The sequence below is a fragment of the Hyperoodon ampullatus genome (assembly GCF_949752795.1).
Source record: "Hyperoodon ampullatus genome assembly, chromosome: 11".
NCBI classification, from domain to species: domain Eukaryota; kingdom Metazoa; phylum Chordata; class Mammalia; order Artiodactyla; family Ziphiidae; genus Hyperoodon; species Hyperoodon ampullatus.
This window is the reverse complement of record NC_136924.1, coordinates 65,400,480-65,416,158: the sequence shown is the minus strand read 5'-3', so window position 1 is coordinate 65,416,158 and position 15,679 is coordinate 65,400,480. Positions and strand designations below refer to the sequence as shown.

Here is a 15,679-nt window from a genome sequence, read left to right as displayed (position 1 = left end):
GGTCTTCGTTTCTGTGCGAGGGCTTTCTCTAGTTGCAGCAAGCGGGGGCCACTCTTCATCGCGGTGCACGGGCCTCTCACTATTACGGCTTCTCTTGTTGTGGAGCACAGGCTCCAGATGCGCAGGCTCAGTAGTTGTGGCTCACGGGCCTAGTTGCTCCGCAGCATGTGGGATCTTCCCAGACCAGGGCTTGAACCCATGTCCCCCGCATTGGCAGGCAGATTCTCAACCACTGCACCACAAGGGAAGCCCTAACCAATTACTTTTGTTAATTAAAATTAAGGTAAAATGCTGAATTTGACTTAAAATAAAATTAAAAAGAAACATACCATCATATACTATTTTCTCTGAAAAACATTTAAGAGTCAATCATTACATTGAAAGAATTATGATCTGGAATATCACAACATATCCTGCATCCAAAAATTTATGCAAAATAGGTACAATATTAGACTGAAAGTAAAAATTGATTTCTAATGCTAGAATTCACCAAATCTGATAACAGGCCATGACTCTTCTTTACATACATTAAAAATGCCACATAAACATAAGAAAGGGAAGAATGAACTTTTGACAGTACCTATAGGTACTCAAAAAAAAAAGTTTGCTTAACTGAAGTGAAAAAGCTAAATACATCATCTTCTCAGAAGAGACTTCATGCGATTACACACACAAACACATATGAAAATTAGCACTTACCAAAAGACTGTAAAATTGCTTAATCAGAACAGATACTACTCTCAGCAAACGCATGCAGATAGGAAAATATGGTTTTTCAACTGGTGCTGGAGAAGATGAAGTGCTGGAACCTTGTCTGAACTTTATATTTGGAGAAAAGAGCTTTATCACAAGAGGACATACCCTTTCTTTGAGGAGGAAACTAAATTCCTGATGCTATTTGCAAAGATTAAAAAAAAAAAAAGAAAAAAAAGAAGAATTAACTTAGTTTGTACTTAATGCTTATAAAACAGTCTCACAGTTAATAATAATCTTTAATAATCAGTATGAATAATTTAGCTTTATTATAAGTTTATACAGTTTATTATTTTACCATTTTACACACAATTCTGAAATTAGTATTGTTCTTTGAGAATATAAGATCAAACAATATTTCAAGAAGTTTTAAAAAGAATCTAAGTTAAAAGGGAACATTTAATAATTTTGGAATTAAAACGATGTTTATTACTAGGAATTTTAATTTTTGTAGGACACTAGCAATTAAAAACATAAAGAACAAAAGAAAGAAAATAGATTACACAAATTCAAACAGATAAAGCATTTAAATAGGCAGCTAACAAAAAATCTGATTAATAAAGTATAATAAATTATATAATTCAGATTTTATTTTGCAAAGATAATTCTATTCATGCATAGAAGATTTACTAATTAAGTTAATATTTTGTTCTACTTAGATTGCTTGAACAGAACACAATGAGCTGATAAAAACACAATGACAAACAAGCATAATTATTTTAAAGTCTGGGAATCTTGCAAAGAATTCTTAAATTTTACTTATAATTATGGCATACTATGCAGAAAAGCTCCCTTAATCTACTAATGCCTTGACTATATTAGCCAAAAGTAGTCCCATTATACTGACAATACAAAGTCCAGTCTACATTTAATGTCTAACCTCAAATATATATTATTCTGTTGTTTTAAGCATCTCAATTTCATTGAAGCTGCAAACAAAGAAACAATAATAAAAATCTACCAATCTAATCCTTTAATCTTACCAAAAAAAGGAAAAATAAGGCATAGAGCAGTTTATTTGTTCAGAATCACAAAATTTGTAAAATGTATTTTTTTAAAAAAATCAGGTTCATTCAAGAAAAAAAAATCAGCTTCACTAGAGAAAAAAAAAAGAAAGAAAACACAGATAAGTAAAAAGATAAAAATAAAAGCTTTGCTTCATCTCACCTCCCAGAGATAAGTTAGTGAGTCATCATTGTTGACTCCAAATATATATCCTTCTAGTCTTTTATATCCATTTTTTTAACATCTTTATTGGAGTATAATTGCTTTTATATCCATTTTAATGTACTTTTAATTCCTCCCCCCAAAAAATGGCATCTTAAGAGTTAAGTGATTTGAAATTCTACTCTCAAATCTACAGTAGTTTCACTGACAAAATGAAAAGCATAGTTAAGTCCGTTTTCATACTTTATTAAATAACCTTAGGTATTGGTTAATTCATAAATATTACAGACAACTCTGAAAAGTTTTATCTATTCACTTTTCCCCCTCACTATTCAACTAGCTGCAACTGGGTTTCCTCCACAACCCCCATCAACCACTCCATCTCCACTGAAACTATTCTCATTATACTCATGATCTCTGTGGACACAGCAATCACTGCCCTTTCAGTCTTACCAAATTTCTTTGAAGCACCTGACATAACTGATTACTTGGTTCATCTTGAAGCTTTCTCTGCTTTTGTCTTTTATTATGCCACAGTCTCTCAGATGCATTCCTGCACTTCTGGCCCCCATGTTCTTAGTCTCTTTTGTATGCTCATCCTCTCATGCCCAACCATTTAACAATGAGGTTCCTCAGAGCTCCAGAATATCAGGTCCTCACTTCCATATGTTATCACCATAGGTGATCTCATTCACTCCCATATCTTCAATTAGCAACTATATGCCAGTGAAGTTTAAATTTATAACTTTAGCCCAAAACCTTACTTCTGAGCTCAAGATGCATAAATTAAACTACCATTTTGTGTACACTCAGGTATCTCAAAATGAGTAAGTTCAAAACTGAATAAACTATCCTTTCTAGCAAAAGTTCTGCCCAGAGTATTCCACCTTAGTAGCAAGCAACACACTGCTCAAGCCAGAAAGCCAAAAGTCATCTTTGATTAATAAAGTATAATTAGTCCTATAACTCACTGATTTTATTTTGAAGAAGGTAAAAGACTGCTTTTTCCCCTCACATTTCAATGATTTATTCAGCATTTACTTGCTGACTGTTTAATATGCACCAAGCACTGTGCTAGGTAAAGGAATTCAAGGTTAAGTTCGATTTTGTCCCTGCCCTTATAAAGCTTATTTTCTAAAAGAGAAGACAGATCCTTTCTTAGAGCCACTGCTCTGGAATATTCTTTTCCTATACTACCTATTTCCCCCAACTAACTACTCTTTATCTTTCAGGTGAAAGCTTCATAGCCTTCATTCATCACCAACTCTCCACCAGGTTTAGTACCTATGTTACTCATTTCCATAGCACTTTTTATACTTTTTCCTCATAGCACTCATCATGGCTTATCATTCAGTTAATGTCTTTCTTCCAATTAGATTGATAAGTGCCGTAAGGGCAGGAACTTTATCTGTCTTAAATTCTGTATCCTTGGCACTGAACACATGGACTAGCATATTGTAAGGGATTGGTAAATTTTGATTGGATGAGTGAATAATGAGTGAATGAAAGCAAATATTTATCTCTTGAAGAAAACTTTGTAGGTGTAAATTTTAGGATCTTACACAGAATAATTCTTTTTTCTCCTCTGCATTATAGCAGGAAGAATAAAGTAGAATAGATTTATTATGGGCACAATAAATCTGGAAACATTTTTTCAAATCTTTTCCTCAAAATTAGAAAACATAATCCAAACTATAGACATTTCAAATTCAAATTCATCTTCTATGGCCATACCACCCTGAACATGCCCGATCTCGTCAAATTCAAATTCATTTACAAATTCATTCACTCATTCATTTAAATATTTATTGAACACCTGTCATATGCCAGGCACCACTATAGGCACCTATACAACAGTGAACTAAGTCCCTGCCTCATAGAGCTTACTTTCCTGCAGGGGAAGTCAGAAGATCAACTAATGTACAAATATATATGCCAGGAGGAAATAAGTGATATAAAGAAAAATAACAAGGAGTAAGAAAGACAAGGGTGCTGCCATGAAAAAAAGCTGCCATTTTACACAGTGGTGAGGAAAGTTTATCTGGTAGGTTGACCATTGAGTAAAGACCTCAAAAGAGTAAGAGAACAAGCCATATGGGAGAAAAGCATTCCGGGTTCAGGAAGCAGGAAGTACAAAGGCCTAGGAGCAGGAGTCCACCTGGATCATTTAGGAACAAGAATGACAGTGTGGCTAGAGGGTGAGGGCACTTACAAACTAGGAAACCTTAGACAAATTATTTAACCCTCTTAAAGTCTTAGCTTCCTCCTGTGTAAAGTAGGAATAATTGGTACTTCTCAGGCATTTGTGCAGCTTAAAGAGAGTATGATATATAAGGAATTTAGCAAAGTCACAGCATGGAGTAGGCAGTCCAAAGTGGTAGCTGTTACAACTATCAGTTTATACAATTAGTCGAGTTGTATCTAAACTTATCCTATACTAATACAAGAAAGGGAATCATCAGTTAATATTGTTATCACTGAATCATCAGTTAATCATCAGTTAATACTGTTACCATTGAAAGGACCTACTTTTTTCGCACTTGATTCACACATTTTGTAGGTAAGAGCAAGGATAAAACAGATGACTTAGGGAGGGGCAGCATGGTAGGGAAAGGAGCTAAAGTAGTAGTTAAAAGTTCTAAGTTTTTGTTCAAGATCTGCTAATAACTAAAGAACCCCATGTAAATCACTGAATCACTTTTGGAATTTAGCTTCTTACAAGTAAAATGAAAAGTTTGAATTCTTTCTCACTTTTTCCCCTATTAACCTTCTGTTTTGAAATATTCTGTATAGCACATTAAATTTATTAAGCATTGATGACTTCTTTTTTCCATTTAAATTATGTTAAAGCACAAAGCTGCATATAAACAAGTAAAAAATTAGTAACAATTTTTAAAGACTTTTAAATATAAAAATAGCTCACGTACCACATTCCTCTGTACACCCTTAGATTGGGAAATGCTTGACTAGACACTCTAGGAATTCCTTCTAATGTTAAAATTTCAAACTGCTTGGGCACAACAAAAATTAAGATATCAGCAAATTATTATATGTCTAAAGTCTAAGGTTATGATTTTTTGCATCTTTTAATGTGGGGGAAAATACATGTTATTCCCTTGAAAAATATCTGTGAAAAAATTAAAGATTAATTTTGCTGCAAGATACTACAAATGGCTTACTTGTAAAAAGACTTGTGGAAAATCATTCAAGACTGACTCAAGTAATTCGAGGCCAAATGTTCGGGTCATTTCTGTCATGCCTACTAGCCAGTAAGGGGCATCAGCATTAACCAACTGACAAAGGTCCTGGGAAAATAAATCAAACAATGAATAAAAAATAATTAAATATTTCACATGCTGGAATGAAATGTCCTTTCATTTTATAGTTCATAAAAAATTTTTTAAAGTATCTCTTCTTAAATAATAGGTTTTACCCCTTAGGAACTAAGTACTGGTAATTCAAATTTTGATTAATTGTATAGTTGATTATATAAGTAAACTAAATATATAGAGTGCACAGATAAAATGGTTATTCTAACATTGTTTTAATGAAAAACCACTTAACCCTTTAATCAAAATTAATAAAATTTTCAGTGCAGGTTAATCTTATTTATTCATGACAAGTAATGTAAAAATCAGGTATTTGCATATCAAATTACATTAGGTAGAACAGAAGTTTAGTACTTTAATTTTCCTATTAAAGGAAGTATTTTATATGACTAGTCATCCTTAATATATCTAGTTCAGGGTTTAATTCATTTTATTTCCTTAAAGTGAAACATAACATTTTATCATGTTAATTAGCTATAGATGCTCTTTAATGTTTTAGAATTTTTTTTAAATACAGGTATCACGGGCTTTTCAAAAGTTCTCTTTACCACTTAGCTTTTACAGAAGACCTACGTTAGCACCTGTTTTCTCTAACCATAAGAAATTTGAAGAGGATTTTCACTTTTACAGAAAAAAAATAAAAGGCAAAAGTGAAAATCGTGTCAGCACTTGCTTTGCAGCGAGGCCATAGTAGAGGCAGCACACACCCCAGGCAGCAAGAGTGGTACTGCCAAGCTCTTTCCCCGGGAACTACACTCAGCATCTCAGCATCAAGCTGCCATAGCTTTGAACTGTGTCTGTGAGCATCTGTGCTTTATCTCGATCTATTTTGTGCATTCGTTAGGTAATTGTGTACTAAGGTAATTGCTTTTTCACTTTAGGCCATTTTGTCTTATGAAAGGTTTCACAGAAATGTGCTACTGTCAGATAGTGGGGGAAACCTGTACCTCTTTGACACTTTAAAATTGGACAATTAAAAAAAAATGACGCTTAAAAAACTGAATCAGATACAAAATTCCAAAATCAAAAATTCATACAAAACTATATTGTATAATAAAAATTATTCTTATCAACTGAAGTACCTGGAAAAGCATATATGCATCTTTAGCACAAGGTTTGAGGGTACTGACAGATCTTCTGTTACTATTTCCTTGGACTAGTACTGGTTGTTCTACAACATCTGCAATCAAAATTAGAGGGGTTTTAGGAGTTCATAATGACCTTTAATAAATCATATATACTGTCTAAAAGGTATGCTTAAAATAAATACTTATTTATAGAATTATAAACTTTAATAATAACTTCACAACCATGCCTCCAAAATGGAAAGAAAAATTGGGAATCCCATTTTTATACAAAATGCCATAAAAATCACTCTTCACTATCTTACATTCATTTTAATAAACTTAGTATCTTTATGCATACATTTGATTTTCTCAGTACCCCTTTCTCCAGTCTCTTTATTTCATGGATTCAAAATCCACATGATCCTTGAATGTACCATTAAATATCAAACATATAAATATTTATCACATGGTTAATTTCTCTATCATCTCTCCATCTTCAAAAGAATTAACTGCTTGATCTGCCACAAGTACTATGTCAGTCACAGGTACTGACTAGCTAAGAGTCAACTAGAATGGGGCTTCCCAATTTCTTTGAATACTAAGAAGATATCATTCCCTGTAAGTTATGACAGCCTGTTTTGAATAAATGTTGACTCAATGACTACTTGAAAAGAAAGAGGTTCTAAGTATTTTCTACCTTATTAGAAAGTATTAAATGAGATATTAGTCTTTAGAGACACACAGCCAAAACTACCAATCCAGAACTTATATTGAGATTATGAATATACAAGACATTCAAACTGGAGAACTGCCCTGTTTTATCCCTTAAGTTTAATTCCTTAATATTCCAAACTGCTAGAATTCCACCTGCATTTCCCCTAGGAAAAGTGAGACCAAAGTCAGTGGGAATATTCTAATAAACCAACAGATTAAATGCTCAAACTGAATGTGAAAAATCTGACCAATGGTTAATTTCAGGAAAAGTGAAGCAATTATTAGAGTAGGCAGCATTATCATTACTTACTAGTACTGCCGTTTTTTTACCAGTATTACCAAGATTGCTAATATCAAGAGTTTAAGGGGAGGGCTTCCCTGGTGGCGCAGTGGTTGAGAGTCTGCCTGCCGATGCAGGGAACACGGGTTCGTGCCCCGGGCTGGGAAGATCCCACATGCCGCGGAGCGGCTGGGCCCATGAGCCATGGCCGCTGAGCCTGCGCATCCGGAGCCTGTGCTCCGCAACGGGAGAGGCCACAACAGTGAGAGGCCCGTGTACCGAAAAAAAAAAAAAAAAAAAAGAGTTTACATAGAAACTATGTAAAGGGAAAAAAAAGTTTAATCTTTTGTTTCTTGACTCCATCAAACAGAGAGGTTGCTCTTGGTAGCATCTTATGATCTTTTCAACTGATCATGGGAAAAAATTTACTTTTCATCCAATAAGGGTAACAAATGAAAAAATGTTAAAAGTTATCAAATTATAAAAATTATAACAGAAACATAGTATCTGTAAGCTCTGTGACAGGACATGTTTCTAAGTTTTTAGGAAATGTTGTAAATCACAAAGAAAAAGATGCTAAAAATTACAAGTATTTGATGCAAATATGAAAATATTAAACTTTACATTATATAAATATTCTTGATTAATACATGTTAATAGGCAGAGACAAAGATTCACATAAGGGAAGCTCACTCTTGGGAATTTACCCTAAAGAAATAATTCATGTGGAAATATGTATGTAGGAAGACACTCAAAACAATACTAAACTATTGAACACAAGTAGTTCATTAAATTATAGAACAGCCACAAAATATAATGCAACCATTAAAATTTCAATTACAAAAATAAAAAAATAACATGAAAAATTCACATAATGTAATGTTTGGCTAAAAATACTTAAAATGCAACATCTGGTGCGAAATGTGAAATTATCATCTTCGATATGAAATTATGAATATATTAGAAATAAACATGGAAAATAGAGTCCACTTTTTAGGGTGATAAAATTATGGAGGATTAATCTTTTGAATTGCCATTATCAATAATAATGAAGTTAAAATAAACAGACTTTTTAAAGTATTCTAATTTTTAGGTAGCCTAAGTTCATAGGGGAATGGCTGACAATCAATAAAAGAGAAAAGCATGGATGTTAGAGCCACCCACTGTCAAAAGGAAACAACTTTTTTCACTTTACCTCTGTGTCGTTCATCTTCAGCAACCATCCTCTCAAACACAACAGTAACAACTTGTCGCACTGTAGCAGCAGCTGTATTATTTGTAATATTATCTTTTGTGAAGTGTAGTCGAAAACAAAGAACAATTGCCTAAAAAAACAATTTCCATTTAGTGTGAAATAAGATTGAGGAACATGGTTATTATCTTTATTTTATCTGATGTAACCCAAAATTAAATAATTTATTTCGCTGCTTCAATCACCTACACTAAAAGTCTCACTCTTTTATATAATAAAACTACAAAAAGCTCAGGATTTTTAAATAATTCAAACTCTCAGTAAATACACAAACACATAAGATTAACCAAGGTAATGTGAAATACTCCTTTCACAATCAGGTTCTTTTAACATGTATATAATAATGTGTTGTGCTTTTATTTTCCCAGAACGACTTTTTTTTGCAAATAGCAAGTACTCAAACTTTGTTGTATCACTAAATCATCTGGAGAAATACTATATAAACTTGTTAAGCATATAAATGAATAATTTTTAAAAAAGGAATCATTTTTTCTTTTAAAATAAACTTTATTAAGGTATAATTTATATATAATAAACTGTATCCCTTTAAAGTATATAATTTTATGAGCTCTGACAGTTATATTCACCTATGGAACTACTGCCACAATCAAGTATAAGACATTTCCACCATCCTAAAAGTTTCCTTGTGCTCTTGCAGTCCATTTTTTCCTCCACCCTTGGCCCCAGGTAACCACCAATCTGCTTTTATCGCTATAGATTAGCTGGTATTTTCTATACAAATAGAATCATTCAGTATGTGCTCTTTTCTGTTTGGTTTCTTTCACTTGTAATATTTGTGAAATTCATCCATGTTTTTCTTTGTATCAGTAATTTGTACTTTTTTAATCCATGGTATGAGTATACCACATTCTACTTAACCATTCATCTCCTGATAGACATTTGGGTTGTTTCAGTTTTTGACTACTGTACATAAAGCTGCTGTGAACATTCACATACAAATCTCAATGAGGACATGTATTTTCATTTACCTGGGTAAGTAAACACCTAAGAGTGAAATGGACAGATCACATAGTAAGTATAAGTTAAGATTTTAAAGAAACTGTTAGTTTTCCAAAGTTGCTTTACAATTTTATATTCCTGCCAGCAGTATGTGTGAGTTCAAAATTATTGCATATTCTCAACAACACTTGATATGGTCAGTCTTTTTAAATCTTAACTATTCTAATGGGTGTGTAATAATATCTCCTTGTGGTTTTAATCTGCTTTTCCCTGATAACTAAAGATTCTGAGGCACTTTCCATGTATTCATTAGTCAGCTGAATAGATTATTTTGTAAAGTGTCTGTTGAAATCATTTGTCCATTTTTTATTGGGTTGTCTTATGAATGAGTTGTAAGAGTGTTTTCAATAAATTCTAGATAAAAGTCCTTTGTCAGATATTTGTGAATATTTCCCCCATTCTGTGGCTTCTTTTATGGTTCATGGATTTGTGCCCTACCTAAGAAGTCTCTACCTACCCCAAGGTCACAAAAATTTTCTCCTATGTGTTCTTCTAGAAGTTTTACAGTTTTAAAAGAAGCCATTCTTGGAGGAAAACATAATAATGGTATTTTTAAATGCTATGCCTTATCATATTAATTATATTAAACATTTAAAAGAAAACAAGCCTTTGATACCACTAACACTTTTAAAATTTCAACATAAAGGAAAAGTACATGTTATAGAGAAGCTTTCCTATTACCCAATTTTATATTATTTCTTTATACTTCATTTTTCATCCCCAAATATTACATTTCCAAATTAACCAAAATAAATCCTATATTTATTTATAAAACTATAATCAGTTCTTATTGCTTGGGTAGGTCAAATGATAGCCTTTTATAAAATTTTAAATATATGTATCAGAACAATAATTTGATAGCTAGAAACCAAGAGGAACTACATACAACAAACATATATATAAAAATACATTAAATATCTTATAAGCAGGTATGGGGTAAAAGCATAAGCTATTTGCAATTAAAATCTCATTATATCCTAAGAACATCAAATGAATAACTAGAAAAGAGATATAGTCTCTATACAGTATACTGTGATGGTATACTTTGCTGCTTTACAAGTCAGCCATTCTTAAAGGCATACAAATTATAGTACAACTATTACTGAAACTCCAACAATTTCCCTAAATAGTAAACCATGAAGTAAAGACTGTTTTTTATATTACTTGCTGTACTTTCTGTTCTTTAGAAATATTTCTTAATTTTAAAAAACTTTTAAAAGAGTGAAACAAATCATAGAACAGCTGTTATATGTTCCTAAAGAGGGTGGGAATAAGAAAGGAATGAGAAATAGCTATCATACATGCAGCCTTACCTAGCATCAATGTATCAATGCCAAAAGGACATTTTTCCAGATACTTAAGGGCCAGATTTAAACTATCTGGTTTACATAACATATATATGTGAAATTATTTTTAAAAGGGGGAAAGGGAGAGCTATCAGGAATACCCAAGGTAATTGTGGAGAACACTGATACCTCAAAACACATTTTTCTTTTTTTCCTCTTTCTCTATTCCTTTTCTTCTGCTACTTTTCTTTTTCCACATCCTATTCATAACTAATCCTGTCAGCTATATCCAAGGGGCTCTGCTTAATCACCCTAACCTAATTTCACTTCTAACCTGTGAAAAATAAAGCACCGATGGCTTTTAACATGCAATGTGCATTATCGCAATAGCTACAGGAAAGGTGCTGTTCAAACAGCACCAGGCTTTTCTCTTTCAGTCAGCTTATTCAAATACTGTCTCAAAGCACTTACGAACGTTGACAAACAGGCTTCCTACCTTTGAGAGTGCCTCGTCATGAACTACTGTATTGGTTGTTAAAAGAACAAGAACTGTTTGAAGCAGCTTAAGTTCTTCGAGGCTATTTTCCATTAGCTGCCAAAGCATGTTAATTATATTTCCAGCTGCAGTCTGTAAAACAATTATTTTAATTATTGTCAACAAATAAAATATAGGTGTTTGGGTCCTTAAATAAGAAAAGTGATGCAGATTCATAGTGATGAAATGTTTTTCCTTATTTTACCATCATAAGGTCAGATACAAACAATACACTTAAGTTAACGAACAACAAATTATCACTTCAGATAATCTAGCAAACAGTCATGATTTTCTCTCCTACCTTTTAAAAAATAATTTATGAATAATATTCTCTGTCAGTGATATTGAAAACTTGCTTGGTTCTTAAGATTTCATCTATATTAGTGAACTATGAATTCTTAGATTACAAATGACTTGACAAAATGTACTTCGTTCTTTATTCTGAGCGTTTAATAATGAGACAATTTGGTAACCTTTTAAAATTAAGCCAATGTCCTTCAAGCACTGTTGTACATTAAAATATCAGGTATGTTTTATTCTCTCCTTATGAAAACTCATGATTTGATTTGTAAGTGCACAGTTCAGATAAAATCTTCACATTACCTCAGACACAACTTCATGGGACATGAGCCTCTGAATGGCGGCTAAACATAGCTGAGTGATCTTCGGTTCCTTGGTTCCACAACCCATAAGAAAAGGCTGAACAACCTCTGAGCTGTTCTCTTTCAATGCTTTATTTGGAACACATATAAAATAAAATTTTAAATAGAATTCATAAATAAGAATATTTTTATATAATTACAATCAGTAATGACAATCTTAATAAAAAATCACTTAATGTAAAATAAATACCAAAATAAAAATCAAGCAGTAAGAGTTAAAATACTTCACATAAATACTACAGACTCCATATCTAAACTACTCCCCCTTAAGTTCAGCTCTCCCATGCCTTTCTCCTGACACTCCTTTGGTTCTCCTCCATCTTCTTCTATAAACTCTTTAATGGCAATTTCTCAGAAGTTCTATCCTGCGTCAGAGAAAGACTCTATTTCTTCAATAGCGCAGAAGGGAAAACAGGAATAAGAATTCATATTCTAGAGCAGAAAAGTAATTAAAAATAGTATATACATCAACCCCACCACATTTCTGAATGAATATTCAGAAACTCCCTAGAATTTTATTATATGCCTTGAATTCATTGGCTCTAATTTCTTCTTCAAGAAGTAAACTCATTAAAAACAATAACATTACTCATCTTATTACTGAAATATTGCTTTAAACTAATTGGATGCACATGCTGTAATTCCAAATCTTAAAATAACTCCTTCTACCAAGCCAATACTTGCAGAAGTTTTAAAATGGCAACAAAAATGTAAAAGATTAGAAAATGCACAAACTGAATTATACATAATTAAATTTACAAAATAAAATTAAATCAATACACACTTACTGAATGGCTACACAAAGATGAACAAGACAGGTTTTTCATCTTCAGGGAATTTAAATAAATAACATAAAATTCCAAGTCAAGAGAACTTTAAACTTATGTGTTTGGTATTTGTTTTCAAATGTACTACATCCACCAATTATTTTTTGATGTTAAGAATTGTAATAAAGACACAGAAATCTGAGTTTTAACATGTTTTTCAAAAGAAATTGTGAGAAGGTCATCCAGAATCACCTTTAAAAGTGTAAAACTAGTGTTAACATTAATTTTATCACTTAAATCCCCTTCTTTCTTCTCCCAAAGCTCCCTTTATGGTATGGCAAATAAAGACTACTATTTACTACAGCATGCTCTGCAAAGTCCCTCAGTATGCCAGTATAAGTCACTGATTTAGCACAGCTAAGAGAAGGCAAATATGACTGGCAAAGAACAGTGTCTTCAAAAAAGCTCCCTTGCCTTATTTCCTTGTTTTCTTGTGCATAAAGGTTTTGAATCAAAACCAGAGACATAAAATTTCCATAACAATGTCACAAAGCATTTTACATGAGTGATTAAAGATGACAATAAAGCTCAAAAAATACTATTCTGAAGCAGTAAATATCCTGCTATATTCAATTCTGCCAGAATCAATGAAGTATGAGGCCATTCTTAACTCTGCAGAACATTCCAAATTATTAAATCTTGTTCAGGCAAATATAAGTTTTCAATACTAACAAGTGGCACTTATAATTTTTATTACATTAACATGTGTTTCTCATTTGAGTATCACAATACTCATATAGAGTTTATAGGGTATGATTTGGACCAAGTAACACAATAAGTAGGTGGTAAAACCGGAAACTGAAAATGTCTTCTAATCCCTGGTTCACTATTCTTCCCACAACATTATGCTGCCACTCTTTAAGGTAAACAGCATTTGATGCAAATGGAAATTAGAAGAGTCAAAAGTGTCTAAGAGAAACCAATTGCCTGAAGTCTTCAGATGAATGAAGAAAAAACAATGTACTTTCATAGAGGCTCTGATGACAATGATTTTAAGACACACCCATATCACCAGAAAGAAAATCAGTGCCAATTACCTTTGCCAATTAAACTATAATACGATGCATTCTAATCACTTATACTTTTTCCTCACAATTTCATACTCTAGGCCAAGAAGGCCATTGTTATTTCTTATCTTTTTGATAATAGCCATTCTAACAAGTGTAAGGTGATATCCTCATTGTGGTTTTGATTTGCATATCCCTGATGATTAATGATGTTGAGCACCTTTTCATGTACCTGTTGGCTATCTGTATATCTTCTTTGGAAAAAATGTCTTATTTAGATCTTCTGTCCAATTTTTAATTGGATTGTTTGTTTGGGATGCCTCATTGCTTGAGAGTACTTCACTACTGTCTCTGAGATATTCTTCTACGCTAATGACACCCATTCTGCACGCTTTGATGGTGGTGCTTTTTTTGACCTTACCATAAGATGTTAACAGAAAGTTTTTGCACAACAACTAGGGTGACATTTCAAATAGCAATGAAACTTACGCAATACCAATAATGCACGTTAACTCAACTGATGTGATAGTATGAACAAGTTCACACATGCACTGAAAATGACAACTACAACACTACCTGGCCCACAGTGATTCTAAGATGCCATTAATTGTAAAATGCATACCAATTTGGGGAATATTAACATGTGAAAAAAACTGTGTATCTTAGAATGAATAAAATAAGGTGAGTTACACTGAAATATTGTATACATGTCGGTCACAGTTATCCAGATCTATCAAGCTGAGTTAAGCTAATAATAAAAGTAATTTTTAATTCTATTAAGTCAAAGGTACCCTTCCTACTTTTTTTTCTCCCAGTTTATTTGAGAATATAATGGTCAAAGGAAATTTCTGTTATCCAGAATAGATGATCAAGAACAACCAAAAAATAAAACCTATTGATCTATTCTACTTTTTGAAGCATAATGTGAAAAACGGAAACATATCTACCATATCTAGATCACAATGAAGTAATATAAAGATCGTTTTTTAGAAGTTTCTAGCTATTTTTCTCTTCTGTTAAATGTCATAATGGTCCTAAAAAGCAGAAATTAATTCTACTCTTCTAATTGAGCAATTGCTGCTTTCTCTTTATAAACAATAATTTTCATTACATGCATTTAAAGGTAGCTTTACATAAAAAGCTTCCTACGGGTTTAGAGTTTAGAAACCACACTGAGGAAAAGGCTGTGCAGCAATATAAAGACATCTTGCCTTAACCATTTTTTAAAAAATCATTCCATGGAAAAAAGAGGAAAAGGTCAACTCTTTTTAATCAAAACTTGGCGGGTGGGGGGGGGAGAAAAAAAGTTTAATTTCTACCTAAGTCCCTTAAGAAGCACAACTCCTTTAACAGAATAACACTGTATGTTTGATAAATATATTTTATTTCCAAATTTTATAACTGTGAGGTCAAATGATGCACTTTCACACACCTGAAAGAGGTCCAGCAGGTCCCCATATCCTAGGGGTTTCCTTGCTCTGAGCAGTTTCACTGCAAAATTGCAGTTTTTATCCTGGAAAAAAAGAATTAAACTAGGATACCCCACTATGAATCACACTAATAGGGGTTAATAAAAAGTTTTATTATAAATTTTAACAGTCATTAAATAACAAATTATAATTCTTGTGAAAGAAATAAAATGTGATGCAGACATGATTGCTACCCTCAAAACCCTTAAAATCTAGTTATGGGAAAGACTGATACTTCTAACATTAAAAAATTTTTAATGGTTCAAAATGTCTGAAAATATTTTAAATGATTCAATATGAGGACAAATAAA

At 32.4% G+C, this 15,679-nt stretch overlaps 1 protein-coding gene across 3 annotated transcripts in view; it reads right to left on the bottom strand.

The window, feature by feature from the left end:
* The window catches only part of MON2 (MON2 homolog, regulator of endosome-to-Golgi trafficking), a gene marked incomplete at both ends in the record, with an annotated part of 123,468 nt that overhangs the window by 88,625 nt on the left and 19,164 nt on the right, over positions 1-15,679 (bottom strand). For all 3 annotated transcript variants that reach the window (XM_079715697.1, XM_079715696.1, XM_079715698.1), the window contains 6 exons: positions 700-894; positions 5,100-5,225; positions 6,332-6,429; positions 8,506-8,635; positions 11,365-11,496; positions 12,007-12,134. In XM_079715697.1, coding sequence (XP_079571823.1) covers positions 700-894; positions 5,100-5,225; positions 6,332-6,429; positions 8,506-8,635; positions 11,365-11,496; positions 12,007-12,134 — 809 coding nt within the window. The remainder of the gene's footprint in view (positions 1-699; positions 895-5,099; positions 5,226-6,331; positions 6,430-8,505; positions 8,636-11,364; positions 11,497-12,006; positions 12,135-15,679) is intronic.